Source organism: Lactuca sativa, chromosome 5, assembly GCF_002870075.4.
Source record: "Lactuca sativa cultivar Salinas chromosome 5, Lsat_Salinas_v11, whole genome shotgun sequence".
Lineage (NCBI taxonomy): Eukaryota > Viridiplantae > Streptophyta > Magnoliopsida > Asterales > Asteraceae > Lactuca > Lactuca sativa.
The window spans coordinates 249,390,081-249,402,143 of NC_056627.2; the positions used below are offsets into that span (position 1 = coordinate 249,390,081).

The window sequence follows — 12,063 nt, forward strand, 5'->3', positions numbered from 1 at the left end:
TAACTGGGTTAATCTGGAGTAACATGTCATAATGATCATGTGTAGAAAAATAGAAACAATAAGGATGTAACAAAAAAAATGGACGAAATATGTACAAAACAATAACTAGATTACCATTTTAGATCATTATCCCATAAAAGTTTTAGTAATAATTGAACGAGAAACTCGATAACTATCACGATAAATGACCAAATTAATATGTGTAACATTAAAAATTAGAAGAAATATATGTAATGAATTCATCATTACAATCTTATCTAAAAAGTAAATGATTGCTATAACATAATACTAGACAGTATGGAAAATTTTTCCACTTGAATTAGTCAATCGAAATCATGCATTTTAAAAATGTTTAATATTTAGATTTTTATATTTAAAAATAATTTATATTTACATATTCATATTTAATATTTTCTTAAAAATATTTAATGTGTAGATCTTTATATGGTAAAATAATTTAAAATTACATATTCATATTTTTTATGGAGTAAACGATGAATTCGATTCCTTTAAACCATAGTTGTCAAAATCGCGATCCTGATCGTAGGATCGTACGATCCTACGATCCTAGGTATGAAAAACGATCCGGATCGTAAAAGGATCGTATTTGGGGTAGGATCGCAGGTAAGATCGTAAGATCGTAGGTAGGATCGGATCGGATCGAGATCCGATCCGATCCTACCTTCCTTTGATTTTTTTTTTTTTTGCAAATTAATTTTTTTTACCACTTTATGCCTTTTATCCTTTACCAATCTACCATTTATCATTTTTTATTGTGACTTATGACTAATATTTTGAAGTTTTTATAACTTTTGAATGAAAACTAAATGTTTGAAATAGTTTTCATGATTAAATATTATAAATTAAAATTATATTCTATTTTGTGGGATCTTAGGATCTCGATCCCGATCTTACGATCCCGATCTTACAAACCCAAAATCAATCCTAAATAGGATCCCGATGTTGACAACCTTGCTTTAAACTATTTCTTGTGGTGCTGCGTATAATAAATTTTTTTTTTAAAATTTCTGAGTCTAAGTTTGACTCGTAAAAAAGCTGAATTTGGAGTACTCTGGTAAGTTTCCATTTTAATGGTTAAAAAAAAAAAAAAAAAAAACCGGCTATATAAAATGATATTTCGCAGCCGCAGCCCACAGGCGGTGTAGTTCCGCCTTGTTCGGAAGTGTACCTTGTTCGCCAAGGTGATATCCTGTTCAGACTTCAGCTCACAGATTTGCTAGAATCTAGATGCGCTCGACTTTCTGTCTGATATTCACATTATCTTCTTTACAACTACACCCACGCCTATTTTCTCATTTAATGGTCGCCATCTACGATCTTTTCTGCTAAGATTTCGTCTGATTGTAGTTTCATTCTAGGGTTTTTCTTCCTTGCGTTCAGTCAGAAGAGTTACAGGGTTTAATTTTACTATACCATAGGAGCTGGGCGTGAAGGATGAACGGGATAAGTTTCGGCGCAGAGGTGTCGAAGCCGGAGGAGACGAGTGTGAAAGAGGATTGGTTGACAATTTTGAAGGGATTAGAACGTGAAGAAATCGAGGAGGTATTGTCCCAAACTTTTTGCGATCGTTGCAAGGTTAATTTGCATGCCCGAGTGCAATCCGTTGCTAACCGTAAGTTCGAGTTCTTCTTTGTCGAATTTCGCTTTAAAGAATTACAATTAAGTTGTTGTTGAATGCGTATTTGTACGTGGATTAATCATTCGATTTATTTAACTTTGATTGAAGAAAGCTTCAATGTCTATTGATTCGTTACAATCTGCAATTAGGGTTCCAGAGATTTCCGTTTACCCAGAGCCCCATAAAAACAACCTAATTTATGTCAATATCAACATATTTACTTCAAATCTAATATGGGTATTTCAAATACAATGCTCTTATGTTATATTAGCAGCAAATTTATGGTCGAAATCTTATCATCATGTTCTTTCTTGGTATATATCTAGCTGCTTTACTGTGCAACTATAGTAGCATTATTTGAATTATACTTATTGCTTTCCAAATCCAAAACCTTAATCAATCTTGTTACGCTTTTGTGACAAAAAAGCTCATACCTTTTTTTTTTTTTTTTTTTTTTTTATCATTTTATACATAAATGTAACTATCTGTTCTTGTTCATATAACTTTTATCCATCCAAAAGTTGAAACACAATCTAAATTCCCACTTTATTTTGACAGGAAAACGCACAAAAAAACTATTAATATCAAGTCCAGATTCCACCATCTTAAATCCGGATAAACATGCAGAATCTTACACCACAAGTATTCAAGAATCTTCAATCAAGAGTGATTCATATAAAACTCCAGAAAACATTCACACAAGAAACCAGAAACGCTATTCTAACAAGTTCTCCCCCGCATCAGTGAACAACAAACACTCATCTTCATCATCTCAATCAAAATCTAATAAATCATTGGATGATGACTTACAGTCTGATGAGCAGAAAGAAATGGCAAGGTTTAGAAATATTGGAAGGAAGATCAACTTTGTACACTTTGAGAGGGTTTATGGGAATCATATGAATGTTCTTCAAGGCCTTGAACTCCACACTCAAGTCTTTAATCCTGAGGAGCAAAAAAAGATTGTTGAATCTGTTTACGAGTTTCAGCGTTTGGGCCAAAAGGGTCGACTTAGAGGTTCATATATATATATTAGATATATATTTTTTCTTTCATAAATTTTATATTTAAAAAGCTAAATATATATACACACAATTGGATGTAATATTTTCAGCACGAACATATACCGAACCTACAAAGTGGATGCGAGGCAAAGGGCGCATTACAATTCAATTTGGTTGTTGCTATAATTATGCAATGGTATGTAACTGTAAAATTTTTCTTATTTTCTACATATGTTATGTAGTTTAGTGTTTTTATCGAGTATCGGTTATATTTTACAGGATAAAAATGGAAACCCTCCGGGAATAATTAGAGAAGAAGAAGTGGACCCTCTACCTCCAGTATTCAAACAAATGATAAAAAGAATGATTAGGTGGCATGTTCTCCCTCCAACATGTATCCCCAACAGTTGCATTGTGAATATATACGAAGAAGGCGATTGCATTCCACCACATATTGATCACCATGACTTTGTGAGACCATTTTGCACCACATCATTCTTAACCGAATGCAACATATTATTCGGTTCAAGCCTCAAGATCGTGGGTCCCGGAGAATTCATGGGCCCCGTTTCCATACCCTTACCTGTCGGGTACAAATACAATAACTGAATAACATCATAACATACCCTTTTTTCTTTATTATTATATTAAAAAACAACGATGTGATTTTTAAACTTTTTCTTAATCCAGATCGGTGCTGATATTGAATGGTAACAGTGCTGACGTGGCGAAACATTGCGTCCCTGCTGTTCCCGCCAAAAGGTATATAGTCGTAGCAGTGTGGGGGTTTCAGTTCCAATGTTGATTGAACTCCATTCATAACCGAATTTGTATTTTGATTTTTGATTTGTTTTTTTGTTTGATTGATTGATTGCAGGATTTCGATTACTTTTAGGAAGATGGATGAAAGTAAGATTCCATATGGATATGTAGCGGATCCTGAGCTACATGGTGTTCGGCCTCTTTCTCTTTCTCTGAAGGCATCAGTATCAGCATCAACATCAGTTTTATCACAATCTGAAGAAACATCTCCGCCTTCTCCACCTTCTCGTGTTGTTTCAAAGCCCAAGGCTCCGGCTTTTGTTGGTGGAGAGAATGATTTCCCGCCTTTAGGACTAGGTCTACAAAGGTCTTCTAACAAGAATGTTTCCAAGGCTTGAGTTTTTTATTTTTTTTGATTTTAGGTAGTGTCTGTTTAAGATTATTATTTATTGTGTTCTATTTTGTTACAATAATACTTGAATAGGGTATTCTTTGTTCGATAGTATAGACTAATGGAATAATCAGGGTTATTGTGGGTGTTTACTTTGACTCGGTATACTTAATTACATATGAATATGCATGTTCTGATCATATTTTTATCAAACACCAACTACTTGATCAATTAACAACTTAATAATAAATCTTTATTGCCTGGTTTGTTTTGATTTAGACCCAAAATGTTATATTCAGAAGGGATGATTACTTAAAAAGGTAACATATTATTGGGTTTGTACACATTTAGTCCTAGATTTTTTTTGTCCATATTTTCACCTTGAACTTGTGTGTAAATTAAATCCTTATTACCAGTTGATGCCGGTTATGCCGGTCCTTTTGTGTTTTATGGGATTTTAAGAAAAATGAAATTAGTTACATGGCAATTACGTGCACTTGTCCTCTTCCACCCTCATTTATGAAAAAACCTCCTTTACGAAGAACAACTGTTAATTAGGGTTCCATTCTTACCATCCGTTCTCGATCAGTACCTCATTACTCACCATTCCCTTCTCTCAAAACATCACTCTGATTCAATGGATGAAAATCAAGCTTTTCCAAGAGTTGATGTACACTATAATGGTACTTTTGTGCCTAATCCATTAGTGTATTTTGCTCCAGAAGTACTACCACTGAATGAAGATGCAAACGAGTTTGTTTTCTCTGATTTCATCAAATATGTTGAGAAGCTTATCGATTTTCAGTGCATGCATGTGTATTTCTGTATACCTGAAGCGAGATTGAGTGAGGGGCTTTAAACACCGACTACTCTGAGTTTCTTGAGGCTGCAAATGCTCACAGACATGTGGATGTGTGTATTGACCACAATAATGAACCTATATTTGAGTGGATTCAGAAATAAGAACCAGACGATGAAGAACTTGTGTATTCAGAAGATGTCGACTATGTTTTGGAAGATAGTGAGAACTATGAACATGAAGAGGATGACTCTGTTATATCAAGCAAAAGAATCTTTAAAAGAACCTACAATGATAAGTTTTTAAACAAGTTATGTCCAGTAGTTGTTGTAGATGAAGATGAAAACGACAATGAACTACCAGCTGTCTACCCTAGGCATGATGCAACTCAGCAATAGAGGAAGATGAAGCCTGAACTAGGTATGAGATTCTCTTCTTCTGCTTAACTTAAGTCATCTCTCAGTAACTATGTATTATGAGAAGAATGACAATGATAGGTTGCTTGTAAAGTGTTGTAAAGGAAAAACACCACAATGTCCTTTTAGACTGTGGGCTTCCTGGATGAAAGATGAGCAAACATTTCAAATAAAGTCTCTTAGAGAAGACCATAGTTGCTCAAGGGCATTCAAACTTGGGTCAATTGTTACCTACAAGTGAATAGGGAAACAATTTACCGCTGATATACTAGAGTCCCCTAAAATGAGTCCGAGGAAGATAAAAGCCATGGTATCCAAAATGTTAGTGTTGGACAATATAGGAATGCAAAAAGATTTGCATTGAGTGAAATTGAGGGTGATTTGAAGCATCATTATTCCAAGTTGTGGGAATATGGGGCTAAAATTAAAAGGGCCAACCCAGGATCTCATGTTGAAGTGTATGTGTAGCCCCAAAGAAATTCTACTTATGGTGTGTGAAATGTTTTATGCGAGTTTTAAAGGGGTGGCTGATGGCTAGTTAGATGGGTGTAGGAAGGTTATTAGGATAGATGGATGCTTTATGAAGGGAATATGTAAAGGGGAGCTCCTCTCAGCTCAACAGTAGGCAGAGATGACAACAATAACATATACCCAATAGCTTGGGTAGTAGTGAATGTTGAGAACAAGAGTACATGGATCTAACGCCCATGTTTCAAGGCTAAGCATTGATGCGATGATGTAATAATCTAGGTTAACCGTTGTAACCTATTTTAAAGTAATAAAGATGAATTACTTGAATATTATGTGAATTATTTGAATATTGTGCTTTATACTTGTTGATAAAGATATAATAAATTAAGAATGAAATAAGCATCGAAAATTAAATGTTAGATAAACCCAATATCTATGAAGAAAGTTGTAGTGGTCGTGACAAGGATTCCAGAGATATAAAGAACGCCGAAATCCGAGTTATAACAAAGAAGTTATGACCTGTCGAAGTTTCGCGACAAACCTGACATGACACCGGGAATCATAAAATTTGAGTTTACGATAAAATACTTTTTAGCCTTAGGGGTCTAAAGGAAAGTTGTAGAGTACGTCTCCACTTACGCATGGATATAAAGAACATTAAAAACGTAACTCGTGTGCAAAAGTTATGACCTTCCGAAGATATAGCTGTCTGAGAGCATGACACATGTTAGAAACCCTAATCTGACTGGACTCACGACGTGAGCATAGATTCTCACTATGTGAGGAGTCAAATGGTCACTTTTCAAGCCTAGAATGCAGATGGCAAGTCTACGGAGTGATAGGTCAAAAGCTCACGACGTGAGCATGGATTCTCACGACATGAGAGAGCCAAAAACTGCCTATAAATAACAACTTCGACCATTTCATTCCTTACACCTTTCTTTCACTCTCTCTCTCTCTCTCTCTCTCTCTATAGCCTTCTAAAACACCCCCGAAGCCTAGGAAACCTCCCTAGCACTAGAAGAAAGCCCCGGAGTACCCGAAGGCTCCAAGAAAAAGAGTCTTTCGGTTTGGAACTCTGCCTACACAGAACCCGATTTTCAAGCAAACCTCTCGGTTTCATCAAAGAAGATTTTTTTTTAAGAAGCGAATAGTTGTCTGAATCACCCCCTTATCAAGTGAGTGTATAGTCACTTTCATCTTACACATAGATATGAAGTATTTTATATAAATTACGTGCTATGTGTATATATTATCTATTTAGCTGAGATCTATGCTAGATGAAGGATCTAAACTTCTTTCTTTTCAGATCTAAACTTTTTCTTTCAGGTCTAAACTTTTTCCTTTATAACTGAACTTTTTCTTTCAGATCTAAGACTTTTTCTTTCAGATCTAAACTGTATATGTATTTTTTTGTCAGATCTAAACCTTTTTCTTAAGATCTGAACTGTATATGTATTTTTTTTCTAGACCTTTTTCTTCAGATATGAACTGTATATGTATTTTTTTGTCAGATCTAAACCTTTTTCTTTCAGATCTAAAATGTATATGTATTTTATACTTTGAGATCTATGTTGGGCGAAAGATTTGAACTTTGTTTTTCAGATCTAGACTATATATGTATTTTATATCTACAAATATGTTGGGTAAAACATGGGTAGATGAAATAGTTGATGTGTGATGAAATAAAATGATGAGAGGCCTCGGTGTTGATGATGATCCAGTCATCTAGCGGAGTATGGATGACGACCACATACTTTTCTAGGAACTCCAGTGGAATGCTAGCAAGCTCGCAAACTATAGGTGTTTGTGAATTATGTGTTCACCGTGTACTCCACCCCCCCTATGGTTGCCTTACGGACCTATATGGCTGAGGAGTCCCCTTAGCAGTAGTGTCCATCCCGATGAATTTCCTTAGGATAGGCCCCTTGTAATAAATGCTTTAGGGACGCAAAGTGAGAATAATGGGAATGGGTAACCGGGTTGAATAATTGTTGAAAATAATAAACTTATTTACTGTGGGTTGAAAACCCTATATGCTCACCAAGCTCCCTAGTCTGACCCACTCAGTTTATTGTATTACAGGAAGTGGCAAAAGCGTAGTTGGATGATTTGACGAGAGATTATGGATTCATAGGCCAGTAGAAAATAAATAAAATGTTGTAAGGCCTATATTGTTTTGAGGCCAATTCTATTTTGTGGCCTATGATGTTTTGTTTATGCTTTTGATATGTATTGACGATGACATCCCGAGTTTTGTAATGTAATGATAATTTTTTTTTATCATATTTTGTTTTTGGGAACAAATTCCGCAACACTTTTCTTTGAAAGATTACACTGCTTTCATTATAAAAGCATAAACGAAATCGGTCTTTTATGGCCGTAAAAATGGGGATGTCACAATTTAAGTGGTTCTTGGATAATCTAATGGAAGACATAGATGAAGGGGGAAATGGTAATGGAATCACATTGATGTCAGATGGAAACAAGGTATATATACACAAATTACATGTTACACATACTAACATTCCAAACAGATGCATGGTATAATAGAGGTTATGAAAGAAAGATGTCCAAAAGTGGATCATAGGTTGTGTGCTAGGCACATCCTTTCTAACTTCCATAAAAATTTTAAGGGTGAGTACTACATAAAACCTTTTTGGAGGGCTGTAATGGAAACTACAATTCATAAATTTAAACCTGCAATGGAAGAGATCAAGATCTTTGATATAGGGTCATATGATTATCTCATTAAAAGGGACCCCAACTGTTGATCAAGGGATTTTTTTAAAGTGGGAATGGGCTGTGATGCAATGGAAAATTGTGTTTCTGAGAGCTTCAATGCTACTATTGAAGAAGCTAGAAAGAAGCCATTGATCACTATGTTAGAGGACATAAGGGTGTTTGTGATGGAGAGATTGTACATGTAGAAAGGGAAAGGATTGGGCTGGAATTTGGCAATCTGTCCAACTATCAGAAAGAAGCTTGGTGAACTAAAGAAGTTGAGCAAGTTAGTGACCATATATGTTTTACTTACTTTTTGTTCATGCAAGTGCTAACTAACTTTTTGTAATGGCATATTTTGGGCTCCATATGTTAGTGGATATAAACAATTTGAAGTTGTGCAAGGTAATGAAAGGTATGGTGTTGACCTGGAGAAAAGAAAAAGAGACCAAGCAGATACATCCTATTAGGAGGAGGTTACCTGGTAGGCCATGTGTGAAAAGAAAAAGAGACCAAGCAAAAAATGAACTCAGTGGGAATACAAGGCATACTATAAGTAGGGCAGGTGTTCAACACAGATGTACAGTTTGTAATGAAACTAGACACAACAAAGCTACATGTCGAATGAGGGGTCCTTTAGAAGCAGGTCCAAGTAAAGCAAGAAAGAAAAGTAATGCAAAAAATTGACCTTCACAAGCAGGTCCAGGAACTCCAACTCCAAGTACTCCAACACATGTGAATCAAGATCCTATGACTCAAGAGCATGTCAATAAAGAGCATGTGATTCAAGAGAACATCCATGTGAATCAAGAGCATGTGAATCAAGATCCAGAGAATCAATATCATGTGAATCAAGATCCTGTGGATGAAGTACCTATCAACCAAGATCCTATGAATCCAATAACCGTCAAACAAGTTCCTGTGAATCTTGGTGTTAGAGTGCCTAAGAGCCTTGGTGTTAGAGCAAGGAAGCCTTTAGAGAGAAGCAACAAGATACAAATCAGGAAGCATGTTTTTTTGAAAGGATGGAAAAGGAGTGACTGAGGACAACCCAATTACTTCAGAATGATAAGGGTTACTTCTTTTCTTTTTCTTTGGAAGTATGTAATAGTACACTATGTATGGTGACTTTCTTTTGAGAATTGGGCCAACTTTTGATGTAATTGACAATACTACCCTTGCTTGCAACCTAGCAACTTTTGATGGCCTTTTAGTAATGGAATCGGATATGGTATCCTATGTTAATTGTGTTTTGTCTTTTTCAATCTTTATTGGTACTAATGCATTAGTTTATTAAGAATCTTGTCATAATGGGAATCATATGTCAACTGTATACTGAGAATCATACTTGTTTCTATGAATGTCCTTGTCTTTTGGTTGTTGAAATTGCAACTAAATTCAATGTAAATGACATTCAAATGTGTATCATGTAACATTTCATTTCATACCAACCCAACATTCAATATAAACCATTCAATACATTTAAACTACCAAAATTCATACATCATACCAAACTCCATTCAACTGTTTTCAGATAATATTATAACTGATTTCAACCCTATAACTATGTGCTTTATTCTTTAGCTCTTGAACTTCTTTTTTCAAATATGAAACATCCTCTTTAACTGCTTCAAGTAGGGGTGTTCGTTTGGATGGATCGGTTTGATCCGATCCAATTAAGTAAATCCAAATTGATTTCGGTTTTCAAAATATGGATCCGAATTGTCCAAACTAAATTCAAATCCGATCCGATCCAATCCAATTACAATTCGGTTGGATCAGTTTTTGTAATTCGGTTTTCAAAAGTCAGAACAATTTAAAACAACATATAATTATAATATTATCTAAATTTTAATGAAGAAGCAAAAATAAATTATTTAGTTGTGATTTAAAATTTATAAACAACTAGTAAGAAGGGATATTATAATTTAATATTTAATAGATAAAAAACTTTTGAGAGAAAATGCATATTAAATTGTTTATTATGTGAACCTTTTTGAACTTTTTTGAAAAAAATAAATTATAAAATTAATAAATAATTCTAGATATATTAAAAATAAATAAATAATAAATTGTTGTTCGGTTTTTTTGGACTATTCGGTTCTTATTTCATAAACCAAAACCAATCCGAAATCAAAATAATAATTCGGTTTTGGTGAAATCCAATCCAAAAATCCGAATATCCGAACCAAATAGTCCAATCCAAATTGTCCAATTGGACATTTCGGTTTTATCCAAATAGTGAACAGCCCTAGCTTCAAGTTCTTGTTCTAAATTTGGATTCCCAGTCACAGGTTCATCAATCCATTCCAAATACTTACACTTCTTACCTGGTTTCTTCGAAATCAAATATAAAGATTGTAAGAAGCTCAATATGTTTATTTTTAGAAGGAAAATCAAATGTAAAGAGGGAAATGAAGATTGACATACCAGAGAATTGGGGAAAACTGTGAACTATTTGTTAGGGTTGTCTTTAGTCTTGGATGTGCATATTCGAATTGAGAGTCGACAATCACAAAGCTCCTCTTTCTTTGTGATGGAACCAGATGAACTGGGAGTCGACATCTTCTTCTTCGATTTTGGGTATGGGTTCGAAAGTTTTTTTGATTGAATTTAGGGCTAGGTATTGTATTATAATCGATGGAACTCAAAGATGATCCACGTAGGAGTATTTTCTTTTAATGATTGTCCACATATGCAGCCATGTCAGCAAATATGGCATTAACCGGTAATAAGGATTTAATTTACAAACAACAATAAGTTCAAGGGGAAAATATGGACAAAAAAAATCAGAGACTAAATATGTACAAACCCAAGAATATGTTACATTTTTAAGTCATTATCTGTAGACAGAATATACAAAACAGTCTGGACTCTAGATAGGGTCTTGATTTACCTTTTTCTATGACAAAATTACAGTTTTGGTCCCTATAATTTGCCAGAAATTGTATGGAAATCTTTATATATATTTTCCTTGAAGTTGTAGTTTCTTGCATATTTGGCTCTCGTTATATATTTTGTTACAAAAGTGATATGAAAATGCTAATTTACCATTTTTCTTTTATTTTAGATTAATCTCTTATTTTATATATATATATATATATATATATATATATATATATATATATATATATATATATATATATATCCATAATTCATTAGCCACTTTGACACTTTTGGTCATTGCAGTAAAAACTTTTACATTTTAGCATAAAAAATACAAAAAAACATCTTGGGGCAAAGCCCGGGCTTTCCTCCTAGTTAATTATAAAAAAAACCTAACTTTAACCCTAAACCCACCACCTTCCTCTCTTCATAATACCCACCTCATCCTCCCTCTCTCTAAAGAAGAACCAACCATAGCCACCACTTTTAACCTCCACAATCGCCGCCGCCTTCAACCACATCGGTTTCTTTCCAGCCATCACAATACTGCCTTTTGCTACCTTTTCATCTTCCATAAAATCGACCTCTTTCCACCTCCATCGTTGCCTTCATATGCGTTGGAACCATAACGGGAACCCTAGCTTGGACCTACATAGACTACGCTTAAGTATCATCTTTATATATATATATATATATATATATATATATATATATATATATATATATATATATATATAGAGAGAGAGAGAGAGAGAGAGAGAGAGAGAGAGAGAGAGAGAGAAAGAGAGAGAGAGAGATGACAGTGGCTTGTAACCTCCCAAAATCAAACCCATTTTTTTTTGAAAACCAGAGTATAGGTTTTACCAAAAGGTTTCATTCATATTCATTACTAAATCATGAAATCAACTTTCCATGACACATTAACTGTAAGTTTTGATATGTATATCTCATCGACCTTTTTCCATGATACA

The 12,063-nt window shown here is 34.3% G+C and overlaps 1 protein-coding gene across 1 annotated transcript; it reads left to right on the top strand.

Moving 5' to 3' along the window:
* Nucleotides 1-1,142: 1,142 nt before the first annotated feature.
* On the top strand, nt 1,143-3,996 carry LOC111877980 (RNA demethylase ALKBH9B). The gene is made up of 6 exons (XM_023874480.3): nt 1,143-1,633; nt 2,198-2,656; nt 2,754-2,839; nt 2,923-3,233; nt 3,334-3,405; nt 3,521-3,996. Exons 1-6 carry the CDS (start codon nt 1,456-1,458, stop codon nt 3,801-3,803), a joined length of 1,389 nt encoding a protein of 462 aa, XP_023730248.1. The 5' UTR covers nt 1,143-1,455; the 3' UTR covers nt 3,804-3,996.
* The last annotated feature ends 8,067 nt before the right edge of the window (nt 3,997-12,063 follow it).